The sequence below is a fragment of the Anabrus simplex genome, chromosome 2, assembly GCF_040414725.1.
Source record: "Anabrus simplex isolate iqAnaSimp1 chromosome 2, ASM4041472v1, whole genome shotgun sequence".
In the NCBI taxonomy this organism is placed as follows: Eukaryota; Metazoa; Arthropoda; class Insecta; order Orthoptera; family Tettigoniidae; genus Anabrus; species Anabrus simplex.
This window is the reverse complement of record NC_090266.1, coordinates 650671087-650687132: the sequence shown is the minus strand read 5'-3', so window position 1 is coordinate 650687132 and position 16046 is coordinate 650671087. Positions and strand designations below refer to the sequence as shown.

Below are 16046 nucleotides of genomic sequence, written 5' to 3'. Positions count from 1 at the left end.
GTCTGTACAGGATTAGTTTGAATGCAGAGAATGATCTTTCAACATCTGCTGAAGTGACCAAAACATACTTGAACAATGAAACCCTAACAGAATTAAATCCTTCTCGTAGGTCTGCGTTACACCAGTTCAAAATATCTGACACACATTTTAATACTGTATATGCCAGATTTCTGTCATGTACCATTTTCAGTTTCTTCAAAACAATTTCCGCGACGTTATCTGTAGCTCTTTCCAGCTGACACTCTGCTTTTCTAAACACAGGCATTGTGAGACCAGAGTTCTGACAACTCAAATTGTTTTATAGTGCTTGTAAAGAATGTGAAATCAGCATGAATATATACCAGATTATCCTTAGTTTCTTCCCTCATAGTATAATGTAGGCCATCTTAATACACTGTAAGTTATCTTCCAAGGAACTGTTGATGTTTTCTATACACTGGACATTCTCACTGTAATACTGAACAGCCTGTAACAATGTACACCACCTTGTTAAAACAGGTGCCTTAGTGCTTATATTGAAAATACTTCCGTTACTGAAGAAATACAATCATTCACTTTCGGGAACTGATTTCTAATTTCTTCTGCTACACTGCGTAGTGCATGTGCGAGGCAAGTTACGGGGATAATGGTAAAATCCACCAATTCCTGGTTCTAGGCTTGTCTGACAAACCCCACACCCACATTCTTAGCTGCTTCACTTGCTTCTTTATGTTGATGTATCTTCATTTCTGCTCATTACACCAGTTAGGTAATCAAATTATACTATAGAAACACCAGCTTCCTCTCACACATCCTTTTATTATGAGCTGTTGACTACAACTGACTTTCACACACACAAAGCAATTCAAACGTTCAAAGAACAAAGCAAGCGAAGATAAAACACTCGACTAAATTTATATGAGTTACCAACACATAACCTCAATGTTGTTTTCCTTAAGATATATACAAGATATGATACATGACATTTTATTTTTATGAGAAAACCACAACATTCCAACACTCCCCCCTTTTCTCAAAAAAATAAAATATCCTCTCATTGCAAACCTATACGCTTATACAAACTCTTAAGCTTGTTGCCAGATAAATTCTTTATGAACAAGTCTGCAGCGTTTCTCTCTGATGCTACATATACAAACTCAATGAACCCCTTTTCTACTAACTCTCTACATACATGGTACATGTCAGTATGTTTTGACCTTTCACTCACAATATCACTTTTACTCAATTTAATTGCTGCTGCATTGTCAGCAAAAACTTTACAAGGTATATCCATAAACCTTTCCAGCCCTAGCTCTGATAGCAAATCTTTCATCCAAGTTACTTCTCGAGATACCTCTGCCATTGCCATATATTCAGCATCCATGGTAGATCTAGCAATACAACTCTGTTTCTTACTATAGCATGATACTGCTCCCCCTGCCACTGTAGTTACATACCCACTCATTGATCTTCTAGACTCAGTATCTCCTCCCCAATCTGCATCACAGAACACTCGTACCGACTCCTCACAAATTTTCAAACACAACTTTAAATCTCTAGTACCACATAGATATTTCATGATATGCTTCACTTCTTTCCAATCTTTAATCTTAGGTTTTTGAGAATTTTGACTAACTTTACTTACCGCAAATGCAATGTTAGGTCTAGTATTATTTGACAAATATAGCAAACTTCCTACTGCCCTGCAATAAATGGTACAATCAAATTCCTGCTCATCATTTTCAGCTGTTGAATACCCGCTTGGTAAAATAGTCTTACTCTGTTTATAGTCACTCATGGAAAAATCAGAAAGTAATTTGTCAATGTACAAACTTTGACTCAACATAACCCCTTCTTTTGTTTGCTCTATTTTTATTGACAGTAAGTTTGTTGCTTTCCCTACATCTTTAATCTCTAATTCAACTGCCAACCTTATTTTAACCAACTTAACAACCTCTTTGTCACCTAATGCAATTATGTCGTCAACATACAAGCCAATAATACAGCACTCCTTTACATCTTTCAACAACAGCTCTTGTTTCACCTTTAATGCCTATGGAAAATAGTTCTCCACTGTAAGCTTGGCCACATTCCTATTCAGTGTTTCTTCACCGGTCCACGAGGTCACCATTTTCCCCATCAATAATGTCACAACTTGCTTCGTCCGTTAATTCTTGTTACTCCATTTCAACTTATATTGCCCGAAATTTACTGCGGCGTTTTGGCGCAGTGAAAGCATGCTGGGCCCATAACCTGTTGATATATCCTCATTTCTGCTCATTGCACCGGTTTAGGTAATCAAATTATACAACAGAAACGCCAGCTTCCTCACACACATCCTTTTATTACGAGCTGTTGACTACAACTGACTTCCACACACACACGAAGCAATTCAAACGTTCAAAGAACAAAGCAAGCGAAGATAAACCACTCAACTAAATTTATATGAGTTACCAACATGTAACCTCAATGTTGTTTTCCTTAAGATATATACAACATATGATACATGACATTTTATTTTTATGAGAAAAGCAAAACATTCCAACACTTTATCTTAGATGCGTACTGTGGAAACTTAATAATAAAATAAATTTAATTATATTACTGTTTATTTTTTGTAACCTCCATGGCTCAGGCAGCAGCGCGCCAGCCTCTCACCGCTGGGTTCCATGGTTCAAATCCCGGTCACTCCATGTGAGATTTGTGCTAGACAAGGTGGAGGCAGGACAGGTTTCTTCCCAGGTACTCCGGTTTTCCCTGTCATAATTCATTCCAGCAACACTCTCCAATATCATTTCATTTCATCTGTCATTCATTAATCATTGCCCCAGAGGAGTGTGACAGGCTTCGGCAGCCGGCACAATTTATATCCTCGCTGCTAGATGGGGGCTTCATTCATTCCATTCCTGACCTGGTCGAATGACTGGAAATGGGCTGTGATTTTCATTTTTTTCACTGTTTATTTTATTAAATATATATGATTTAAAGTGAAAATGGGTTCTTATGGGCTGAAAAGGGCAGAAAGAGGTCATAACGTTCAAATAGGTGTGATAGGCAAAATAAAATTTCATTTACTGTGACAGTAGATACATCATACAGATAACTGTCACAAATAAGCCTGTTAGGGTCTTGCGGAAGACAATACGTAAAAACCTAAAGATCAGATTTCTACAGTACTTATGAATATCCTCAATCCTCAAACATTAGTCCAAACAAAACTACATTGGTTAAAAACCACTAACTACTTCTTTCATTATGATTGAAAATATGAGTAAAAGAATATACTGTCCGTACCTAGTAACCCAGTGTTTTTTGACCGCAAATTCCAAAGCATCTTGTTTGCTCTACGAGCATAACCTTCATATACAGGATCGTCCAACAAACGGCTTAGCAAGCCAAATTCTAGAACAAATGAACCAGCACCAGCTGTACAAGTCTCTGAAATGGGATCCAAAGGTAGTCCATTTTGTAGATTCACCTGAAACATACAACTTTATTCATATAATCAATGAAACATTGCCATCAATGCATCAAAGAATATTTCTTTTAAAAATTAGTAGTTAGTGAAACTGTGATCATTACCCTAGGATAAGGCAGCTCAGTTGAACTCCCTTCAAAAGCAGGTAACAGACGTGAAGCTAAGTCATGAGCTAAATGAAGTAGCTCATCTTCATACCAGGATGGTCTAAGCTGTCCAAAGGGCTGCTCAGGATCAATCATTAATAAGTGAGCAGACAACAGAGCTCCAAGGATCCTAAATGATAGCAAAACAGAAAATCATGAGTCTAAGCAGCTAGTATCATATTCTAAAAATTCATCCAAACTCAAATATAGAAATATTTTCACATGTAGCAAGTCTAGAAAGTGTAAGGTATTCATCCATTTCTACTATATCTATTCTTCTGAACAAGCAATGACTTGGCAAAAATAGTGTTCCATTTTGCACAAATCATTGATTCTTAGGGAGAACATCCCCGTGAGTATTTTCTAGGATTCTATTTTCTCTTCTGAGATACACCCTCCCTATTGATAAGTGAAGGAATTAGGGATGATCTTATGGAATAACACAATTCGATGATTTAAACTGAATCCAAGCAAGTTTGCAGTTTGAAGTAACTGTTGAAATGATACTGTAATCAAAGCTATGGGATCTTCGGCTTTGGATGGAATATGAACCTCAGTAATGTGACTTTTCATTTCAAACAATGTATATATATTGAGCAAGATTTAAACCATGGCCACCTTCATGAGAATTATGACACTCAATCAAGCAACCCCGCCCTCCCTTTCTATAAGTGCAATAAACTGTGAAACTAGTAATGTTTAATAGCATAGTGAATAAATAGTTGCTATAACTGTACTTGTGGTCATTGCACTTCGAGTGCACAGAAGAAATTTCACCTCCTACCTGAAGACACTCCGGCAAACACCGTTCAGGAGTGAACATACTTTAACACCTTAACGGAAATTTCCTTTCCAGGAACGGAATTTAACACAAGAAAGAATCCCTGTCAATACAGTTATATTTATACAGTCTGTAAACTTTATTCTTAAATTCTGCACAGTACTACAGTGAACCACAGAGTAAGTTTTGGAAGTGTAAAACTGAAAAATGGAAATCTCTTTCTGTAAGTGAAAAATCACGAATTCTCCGTAAGTACGACCAAAATTTGATGCATAATCAAAAGGATTTTGCAAAATCCATACATAGTCCATGAATGCTGATAGTCAGCTCAACAGATTTTGTTTTAATGATGTGTAATCCATATTCTTTAAACTTGCCATTCGAAAGATTTATTTTTTCTTGTACTTTTGCTTCATTTTCTCCAACAAAAGAATAAAGTAGACATATACAATTTGTATCACTCCGTCAATATGAATATAAATGAAAACTGACAGATATATACATATGAACATATCTGAGATACAGTAACAAAAATACATCAATACTACGAAATATATTTGCCATGAAAATTAACAAGTATGCATATTTAGACCATATTTCATTATTCATTAATATGAACTTGCCAGAGGCTTGATTCCCTGTAGAATGGACGATTTGGTGTCACTTACATTGTAGTGATTGTAAAATATTTATCTGACCTTGGAAAATTGAATGTAGAATTATAGTGTGATCTTGTATGTTCATATGTTTATTTGTTGGACTCTAAAAAGAAAGTGACTGTGTGTGTAATATTTAATAGAGAGCATGGTTTTTTTAAAATCTTTTATGTATGTAAAGATGTATAAGGTTATTTAATTACTCTGACACTTCTTCAAAATTATTTGGTTATTATTGAAAATGTTATTAGGTCTTATGAACATTTGAAGGTAAGATTAAAAAACCTGTGGGGCACGGTGTGGTGCACGTGCCAGTTTTTTCCAAACTGATGCAACCGGAAATTCCTCGAAGCTACACGTGGTATTTTGTCAGCAGTTTTTTTCTGGGCCCTCATTGGCCATAATAAAACTATTTGCTATTGGCGAAAGTTAGAAATGCAGGACGCTCATTGGTTGTTTCACGATTTCACCACTTCTGGCCGCAGAGCTCTTGGCCAGAGCCGAGCTTATTGTCCCCGTCTTGTTGTTTCCACCGGCGAAGGGAGAAGTTATCTCCTCCAGGTGATGGGTCTCTTGGCCCCCACTATAACGTAAGCACTGTCTATTTCATTTTTCGGGTAGTAATTTTCAAATGTAGTGTTCAATTTAATTTTTCTTTAACTCCGGAGCTTACCCGCTTTTCTCTCAGTCGCTGAATTTAATTCCACATGACTTAGCACTTGCGGCTAGTCATATTATTTTTGTTTAGAGGCAGTTCCCTTTTCCTTTTGGTTTGATAAATTGTTTTAATATGTAAAATTTTCAATTCCCTTTTTCTTTGATTGTAAATTGTATAAATATGTAAATTGTAAATTTCCCCCTCGGGGCTGCCTCTCATAAATCTGTGTCCTCTTAGCATACTCTCATTTAGGACATTTCCTTCCTTCCTTGTGAGCGTGTACTCTTACTTTGCAACGCAATACGTTGTTAAACTTACTACTTAATTCTGTTATGTTACTTCATATTAGCACCGTGAAATTTGTACATTCAGTATAACGTTCCTTCTTGAAATTGTTAACTTTGAGTCATGGAAGTTTGTACGTTCAGTGTAATCTTTTGTTTTTATCATTTCCGCAGGTTCTGATTGTAATGTTATTTTACTATCAATTCAGTAAATTGTCTTTAAATTCAATCACCACTAATTTCGCTTCACCAGCACTGCCAATACCTTCTCAGTGCCTAGGTATATTCCCATCCGCTTCCCATCTCCGTTTCTTAGTCGTCATACTGCCCAACCTGATTGTTACAGTTTATTGCTTTCATGTGCTAAACGTGCATATGTTTTAGATATTGTTTGATTGCGTCTAAAAATTTTTAGTCTACCTTATTATTATTATTATTATTATTATTATTATTATCATCATCATCATCATCACGTTTCATTTGTGTTTGTGTACACCGTAAAGGTTACATAATGTTAGCAGAGCCTTTGGTTGCTAAAGAAGGGAAATTGATGGTGATTATAACCTAAAATTTAAGTAAAGTATAATCTCATAGTGCTGTTTGGTCAACATGTCTCGTGCTATCCCTGTCCCTTTCCATTTGAGGAAGGAGAAATTAGTTTAAGAACTTCGTATTCGTAAATTGAATTTGACAGGAAGAGTTAGAGATGACACGAGCCTGTTAAAGCAATCACTTAATATACAGGCATCAGTCCCCGAGTTATCAACAGACGAAGTGTGCGCATCTTCGACAATTGTTAGAGATAAACTTACCAAATTTGGAGCAATTTTTTTTGTCTTTTTGTTTCTCTGAACCGTCTAATGCTCAATTAACACATGTGAAAGCCCAAGTGCAGCATTACGCGGACAGGATTCGCGACCTGTTAGTTCTTAATTTATCTGCAAATGAACGACAGGAGTGTGAATTGTTATTATCACAGTTTTCTGGAATTTTCGATAAAATAGTAGGCTTGCTGGAAGGCAATGCGTTGCCCAGCTCCAGTTCTATAGTTCATGTGTCAGCTCCGTCCGAATCTTGTGACAGTGAGACTATCTCTGTATCAACTGCTTCACAAACTAGTACAGTAGTAACTTGTGATGATGTTCCCCTGAAATCTTCTCCTGCTATATTTACAAATGCTTCTCTGCCCGTGAGTAATACCAGTAATGGTTCTTTTACACAAGTTGGTATATCTCTTATTCCTATGGCACCTGTTAATTTAACTGTGCCTTTGTCTCAACCTTCTGTTGCAACCCAACCTGTTCCTCTTCCAAAAATGCAAAGATATCCCCACGTCCAAGTGTCACCTGTATCAAATGCTTCGGTGGTTTCTCAAATGTGCAAAAATGTTTTGCAGATGCGAATATCTGCCCCGATTTTGTTGCAATCTAACTGCAGTCCTAACCTCACTTTCAGCACTCCAAACTTTTCCCAAGCGCGTTTGAACCAAGATTACTATACAACTGTGATTCCTTCCCAGAACCAATCTAGTCCTTCTTAGGTACCTACTACACCTGCTGTTTCTAAATTTTTTTTCTAATTTACCTCATCCATTAACTGCTGTATTTAAGGGTGTATCAAAGTTCACCGCTAATTCAATTGATGAGATCATTTCCTTTCTACGTTTCTTGGTTGAATTTAAAGATCAGGGTATTGTATACTCTTTTAAGTAGTGATAATTTCTTCCAAGTCCACATGTATCTGGAGCTCTTTCTGAGCACATCATAAGAGCCATTTCTGAAAGGTGGAGAGTGGACGAATTTCATGCCCATGTACTGGAGTTCTTAATTCCTTCTCGTGCATGTCTTCTTTGGTGCAAAAGCATTATTTCCGAGTGCAGCATTTGAATAAAACTTTGTCTCAATATATTCAGGACATTAAGTTCAATGCTAGGATTTTTATGCTCAACTATTCTGAGTCTCAAATGGTTGCTAACATTGTTGAGGGTATTGCACCTAATTATCGGTCGTATCTTGCTCTTTCACCGCGACCAGCTACCTTCGCTCAGTTGGAAGATATCACTGTTTCTGCCGAGGGTATTAGGTATGCCGACCAGCTACACGCTGCGTTACCTCCTCCTCCAATGAGCATGTCTTCTCAGGTCACTAGTACCGCTTCCTCTTCTTCCAAGCCATGTAATTCACTGGTGCGCAGGTGGTCAACTTGAAAATTTCCAGAGGAATTGTCCTAAGATTGAGACCTTAGGCAATTCAAACCCCTAGTGTGGGTAGAGTTTCTTCCCCCGAATAATTATTGTAGATACCATGGGTTGAATAGACATTTTTCTAGGCAGTGTCCTCGCAATTCTTCTGGCTCTGGGCGTCCTGGGAATGGTCATTCTAGACGACTAACCACCAATTCTTGTGCCAAATGTTATAGTGTAGCTTCATGATTCGTCTGTTATCACCGTCGGTTAGATGATGACCTACACAATTCAGTAGCTGATAACAAGCCTCAGCCTAACCCTAGTGTTAATTTCCCACAATCTTGTGGTATTTCAGCTATTCCTCCTTGTAAATTACCTTACATATGCTTAGCGGTGAACAATGAACCTGTCTGTGCTTTGGTTGATTCTGGAAGTAGCCTCACCTTGATGAGTGAAAATTGGTATAACTCCATGAAATCTGTTTGTAAGTTCCCTTCTTTAAAACCTGTATCTTTAACTTGCCATACGGCTAACACTAATTCCTTAAATGATTGGACGTTTGGATGTCAAAATAAGAATCCATAATTTCACGTGGAAAATGCCTGTGCTAGTGGCGAAAGATTTATCTTGTCCTTTCATTCCGGGTCCAAATTTTATTGTCAAAACTGGTATGATACTGGACCTCCAGTACAATGAGTTCCAGTTTAAATTTTCCATTAGGATCTTTACCTTGTGTAATCGTTCCCCTATTCTTCCTTATCATGTCAATGCTGTTTCTGAAGACACGGGTTAACCCAAAGCTTTTGACTTTGATCATTTGCCTAATGATCAAGCCAACCAACTTAGTAATCTTTCTGATAAATTTCCTGATGTGTTTACCGATAAGTTAGGCTTAACCAATGTTTTGGAATATAAAATTGAAGTAACTGACAATGTACCTGTTCTTTCTCCTCCGTATCGGTTGTCGCCTCCTAAAATGAAAGCCCTTAAGGCTATTATCGATCAAATGCTTGCTGATGGTGTAATACGTCCCTCTAAATCTGCTTATTCTTCTCCCATATTTCTTGTCCTTAAACCACAGAGTGGGTTTAGGCCTGTAGTCGATTATTGAATGTTAAATAAGAGTTGTGCTTCAATCTGTTCCTCTTCCTGACTGACACTCTTGTTTCTCTTGGTTTACTAATGCCAAAATTTTTACCACTTTTGATTTGAATCAGGCATATTATCAGATACTTCTTGCTGAAGAATGCAAGCACCTCACTGCTTTTGCTACTGATTGGAACCTCTATTAATATGAGCGTGTGCCATTGGGCCTAGCCACAGGCCCTGCGGCCCTTACTTGGCTGCTAGATAATGTTTTGTCAGACGTTAAATTCAAATTTGTATATATTTATTTGAATGATTTAGTTATTTTCAGTGAAACCTTTGAAGAGCTCCTTGTTCATCTTAATGAAGTCCTTGAAAGATTCCGTAAAGCAAGACTAACCCTTAAGGCTAGCAAAGTTACTTTCACACAGCCCCAGATGTCCTTCTTAGAGCATATTGTGTCTGAGAAAGGTGCCTCCATTGAGCAGTCTTGTACAGTGGCTATTCAAAATTTTCCCACCCCTAAATATGTTAAGGCTATAGCTAGGTTCGCTGGCATGGTCAATTTCTTCTATAAATTCATCCCCAATTTCGCCTAAAGAGCAGCCCCATTAAATGCCTTGAGGAGAAAAGATGCTAAATTTGAGTGGGGTGATGCCCAACTTGAAATCTGCCTTGTGTAACGCTCCTGTGGTGGAGATTTTTCTAACGTTTCATTCTTCAAACCGATGCCTCATCTACAGGTATATCTGGTGTTCTCCTTCAGGAATTTGAAGATGAACGTCGTCCAATTTCTTATGCTTCCCGTAGTCTAAACCCTGCTGAACGCAACTATTCAATCTATGAATTGGAAGCCTTAGCTGTTGTTTTCTCTTTGGGAAAATTTAGAACGTATCTTGAACATCTACCTTTTGATTTTGAAATGGATAATCAGGCACTGAGTTGGGTACTGGCCAAACCAAGAAGAACTGGTCGTCTTGCGCGTTGGGCAGTACGCATCTCAGCTTTTCAATTTGAAGCTTGTCACATTCGTGGCACTGAAAATGTTGTTGCTGACACTCTCAGTAGGATGTCCTATCCTGGCAGTTCTGATCCTCAATCAGAACCTGCAGATCCCTCTCCTGAACAAGTTTCAGCCTTTGTTAATGTCGTTCTAATTCCCCTTTCCTTTTCAAAGACATTGGTAAACATCAGGAAGATGATGCTGAATTGAAGGTTATTATCGACAGGATTAAGTCTGGTGAACATGTCAAACCATATGTCCTTAAGAACAGTATTCTATGTTGTCCTGCTCACGGTCGTAGAGACCCCAAAATTGTTTTTCCAGCTAATTTGGTTGCTACTCTTTTCCAATATTTCCATGAATCCCCTGTTGGTGGACGCCTCGGTTTGTTCAAAACTAGAGAGAAAATCCGTAAACATTTCATTTGGAAATCTATGGATGGTGAAATCTGCACCATGGTCAAATCTTGTAAAACTTGTAATATTAGTAAACCTGCTCCTAATACCCACCTAGGTCTGTTGTCATCTGAGCAAGCTTCTTGTCCGATGGAGATAATGTTTATAGATTTCATTGGCCCTTTTCCGAGATCACGAACCGGTCATAGTTTCATACTTGTGCGCGTTGATGCTTTCCCACGTTTTATGTGGCTGTTACCAACTCGTATGGCTAATGCTAATACTATTATTTCTCGCTTGAAGTAGATCTTTGCTTCATTTGGACCCTGTCAATTTTTGGTGAGCGACAACGCTAGAGCTTTAACATCTGTACAATTCTGTAATTTCTGTTTTGACTTATCTATTTCTTATGTGACGACTACTATTTATTATCCAAGGCCTAATTATGCTGAAAGAGTCAATCAAAATCTAAGATCTGCTCTTACTGCCTACCATTCTGCTGACCACTCTAAGTGGGATTCATCACTTAATTGGTTAACATTTGCTTTCAATACTGCTGATCATGAGGATGAGGATGATTAGCTCGTTGTACTTCCTCTTAAAACAAAAATCACAACTACCACCACCACTGCTGTTCATGAAAGTCATAAGCAAACTCTTGCCTCATTGATGCTCAGGTTTACCCCTAATTCTCCACTTTCTAATCTGTGGTCCATTACGATCTTCTGCCTGATGTCGCTAATCCAGAAATGATCCATGCTGCTTGGCACCGTGCGCGTAAAAGTTTGAAGGTTTATTACGCTACAGTTCAATGTAACTACAATCACGAGCAAAGACCGTACAATCTGTCTGTGGGTGACTAGGTTTATGTAAAGACTCATCCCATCAGCAGTGCTGCGGACCATATTATTAGTAAGTTATCCCCCAGATTTCAAGGTCCCTGCACTATTTTGAAATTTTCAACCCCTGTGTCATGTTAGTCAGTGATCCTGAAAGAAAGAGGATCAGTCGTGTTCACTTGCCCCAAATAAAAATCCCCTAGTTTTGAGATGATACTCTAGAAACCGTTTAAGACATTTGGGTAGTTATGACGTATTAGTTGTAAGCAAAATTCTAGTTAATATGCTGGCCAGCAATTTTTTCAATCTTATAGTTAAAAGCTTAATTAAGAGTTGCCTTAGCTGTAATGAGAATGGGTATTTATGATCATGCTAGGTTTAATTTAGTATGTCTTTTGAGTAGAATTAAGATCTACATATTCATAACTAGGGATTCTGGTAAAATCTTCTGGAATAAGGGTAAACTCTGGCAGGATTTTCTTTAGTTTTTCACCTTTGTTTTTCCATTAGAAATTATTTATAGTGCTTGCCTCGGGGGGTGGGGCTGGGGTAGTCCCAAGTCTGTGGGAGGGGATCTCCCGATGGAGGTCGTTGAGACACCAGTTAGGTGCCTCGAGGCTTTTGTCCACCGGGGTGGCTTTAGCTCTTGGAACTCCCTGTCTGCGGCGTATGAATTTATGTTGCAGTGGCCGGAGGGGGCTGCAATCCCTGTTTCTACCCGTCATGCCTAGGGGTGAAGCACGCTGAATATCTTGGGCTCTGCTGTTCTACACTGCAACCCAGTGGCCAGATTTCCAAATGAGGACAACCTGTTTCTTCGTGACAAACTGACGTGCCTGGTTGAGGGGCACCTTCTACGTTTTGGCGAACATCGTCCAATACCAGATGTCCTGATAACGCCAGTCGTGCTAGACTGTGCCCTATTTCACTGCTTGATACCAATTGGTTCAAGGTATGGATGAACTGCAGGACTACTTGCTTGTGAACCCAGTTTGAACTGAATTAAAATGGAGGCTGGTGGCATCGGCCGAGTCATCAGTCACATGGTCAGAAATAACTAGTGGTCAGCAGTAGCAACTCCTACCATGTAAATAAAGTAAGAACTACACAAGAACTACTCGTGTCAAACGTCATGAAGAAAGCAGTGGATGTCTTGTCAGTGGACATAAGAGTGACATTTCAATTTTTTGAAAATCCAATGCACAAAATACCTTGTTTCACAGAGTAGTATTTTATTTCATTTTTCAGTGAACATAAAAATGACATTTCAAACTGATGAAAATATAATGCAGAAACTGGACTGCTAATAAAGTGTAATAAAATTATTTTTATCGAGCTATGCTCGAATTTGAGGGCGGGGAGGATGTAGTGATTGTAAAATATTTATCTGACCTTGGAAAACTGAATGTAGAATGATTGTATGTTCACATGTTTATTTGTTGGACTATAAAAGGAAAGTGACTGTGTGTGTAATATTTAATAGGGAACATGGTTTTCTTTATCTTTTATGTATGTAAAGATATCTAAGGTTATTTAATTACTCTGACACTTCTCCAAAATTATTTGGCTATTATGAAAAATGTTATTAGGTCTTACGAACATTTGAAGGTAAGATAAAAAAACTTGTGGGGTACGGTGTGGTGCAAGTGCCAGTTCTGGTAGGATGCTTCGAGGAATTTCCGGTTGCATCAGTTTGGAAATTTCTCGAAGCTACACTCGGTATTTTGTCAGCAGTATTTTTCTGGGTCCTCATTGGCCATAATAAAACTATTTGCTATTGGCAAAAGTTAAAAATGCAGGGCTCTCATTGGTTGTTTCGTGATTTCACCATTTGCGGCCGCGGAGCTCTTGGCCAGAACCAAGCTCATTTTCGTCTTGTTGTTTGGACTGGCAAAGGGAGAAGTTATCTCCTCCAGGTGATGGGTCTCTTGGGCCCCCTATAAGGTAAGCACACTCTATTTCTTTTTTCGGGTAGTAATTTTAAAATGTAGTGTTCAATTTAATTTTTCTTTAACTCCGGAGCTTACCCGCTTTTCTCTCAGTCGCCGAATTTAATTTCACATGACTTAGCACTTGCGGCTACTCATATAATTTTTGTTTAGAGGCAGTTCCCTTTTCCTTTTGGTTTGATAAATTGTTTTTATATGTAAAATTTTCAATTCCCTCTTTCTTTGATTGTAAATTGTAAATTTCCCCCTCGGAGCTGCCTCTCGTAAATCTGTGTCCTCTTAGCATACTCTCATTTAGGACAAGCTCCTTATTCAGAAGTGTTTTTGAAAAGGTTGCCTCTTTAAAAGGGCTCTCTGCTAAGATGTATATTATTTTCAGTTTTTCCTTCCTTCCTTGTGAGCGTGTACTCTTACTTTGCAACGCAATAGGTTGTTAAACTTACTACTTAATTCTGTTATGTTACTTAATATTAGCACCATGAAATTTTTACGTTCAGTAAAATGTTCCTTCTTGAAATTGTTAACTTTGAGTCATAGAAGTACGTTCAGTGTAATCTTTTGTTTTTATCATTTGCGCAAGTTCTGATTGTAATGTTATTTTACTATCAATTCAGTAAATTGTATTTAAATTCAATCACCACTAATTTCGCTTCACCAGCACTGCCAATACCTTCTCACTGCCCGGGTATGGTCCCATCCGCTTCCCATCTCCGTTTCTTAGCCGCCATGTTGCCCAACCTGATTGTTACAGTTTGTTGTTTTCATGTGCTAAACGTGCACATGTTTTCGATATTGTTTGATCGCATCTAAAAATTTTTAGTCTACCTTAATTTAATTTTCATGCTTCATTTGTGTTTGTGTACACCGTAAAGGTTACATACATCACTAGAATCCTCTCCTAAATTAATATTCATTTTTTCTACTACAGCATCTATGGCACTTTCCAGCTCCCATATAGTTTTCTCTTCACGCATCACATGCTGGACATAGGAACGCAATTGATCAGCTGTCACTTCACAAAATGCTGTGTCAAGATGTTTACACACGTCACACAGTTTGTAAGTGGTGTTAAAGGCTGGCAACATAAGGTTTGATCTAGCTCCACACCATCTCTATTGGGTTTAATTCAGAGTGAAATGTGGGGCAGTCAGAGCACAGTGTGACCTGCTTGTTCGGCTAAGTCATCTATTACATATTCCTCGAACTGAGGCCTACGAGTCTTCACCAATTCCAGCAATTTGGTTTTAACAAGTCCTTTGTCGCATGTTACATTTTTACTTCTCAGTCAGGAAATTACTTCAGCTTTCTTCCAGGAATTGTTTGGGATACGATCGAACTTCACACTGTCATAAGGAGCATTGTCTAACACGATAGCACTATCAGGCATCAGCTTTGGTAATATTCTTTGAAATTACGATTTAAATACGTCACCAGTCATTTCATCGTGATAGTATCCAGGTTTTTTTTTAGACTCGAATACAGAATCACCACCTTCCACAAAACCATCATCACTTCCAATGTGTAATACTATCAGTCGCTCACTCCTCCCTGTTGAATATTTTAACCCTGTACTTAAACCCGAAAGAAATGCCTGTTTCTTGGACTTTACGGTAGTGTCTTGCTATGCCTCTGATGTTGTATGCCCTTCGTTAATCCACGTCTTGTCCAAATAGTATAATTTCCGCCAATGTTGTCTAAATTCTCTTATCTTGCAGAGATAATGCCTACACCACAATTTAATATCATCTCCGTCCACTACGATGCTTTGATTTCTGCTGATGAATTCAAAACCTATATCTGTCAGTAGTGTGTTGAAGAGAGGATTTTTTCAAATCTGGGAATTCAGGATCAGAATTTACAGCCAATAACACTTTTGTTAACTGTGGTATGGTGTTAGATCCACCTAATCAATACAAATTTGTTTACTAAATCACTGTATTATTTACACATATACACACTTAGATATGGGACTAGTTTCGACCCGAGCTGAGGTCATCATCAGTCTTACAAGTTAACTTAGAAATCAATTTGTATAATACATAATAAGATGTATTTACATTCTAATGTTTAGTGTTGGCCAACTTTGAACACGCTAGCATATCCGAAATACAGTGATACAAAACAAAACGGTGAACTATCAGTTATGTTTGGCTATGAAACAAGGAGTGGAAATATACATTGGTAATGTGTACAATTAAGGACGCTATTTGACAGTTAGATATACTTAATTGCTGTTACATTGTTTGTGGATCCCTTAACACATTCGCTGCTATGCAAAGTACACATTCCCACCCCCAAAAACTGAAAATGAAAAAATGATATAAAACTTACCTAATGTTGTCAAAACTCCAAACATGTGCCTGTCTGTCTGTTACATCATCAGCCCAGAGGCTGGTTGGATCCTCAGATAGCACCACCAAAAGCTATGCAATAAGGATTATACATGCCTAAATTAAAATTTCTGAAGACGTCTAAGTCTGTGGGTCGGATTCGGCCCCTCAGCACCGTGCGCTACACCACCGATCACTGTTTTGTTGAAATTCTTATGTTATAATGAAATATATTACAATAATTATTGTTTATGGCATGTTATAAATAGGAAAACTG

The 16046-nt window shown here is 38.0% G+C and overlaps 1 protein-coding gene across 1 annotated transcript in view; it reads right to left on the bottom strand.

Annotated features, from left to right (window-relative positions):
- The window catches only part of LOC136864312 (ER degradation-enhancing alpha-mannosidase-like protein 1), a 305977-nt gene that overhangs the window by 247359 nt on the left and 42572 nt on the right, over positions 1-16046 (bottom strand). Inside the window, exons 3-4 of the mRNA XM_067141129.2 lie at positions 3562-3733; positions 3274-3457 (exon numbers count right to left, since the gene is read on the bottom strand). Of these exons, the coding sequence (XP_066997230.2) occupies positions 3274-3457; positions 3562-3733 (356 nt within the window). The remainder of the gene's footprint in view (positions 1-3273; positions 3458-3561; positions 3734-16046) is intronic.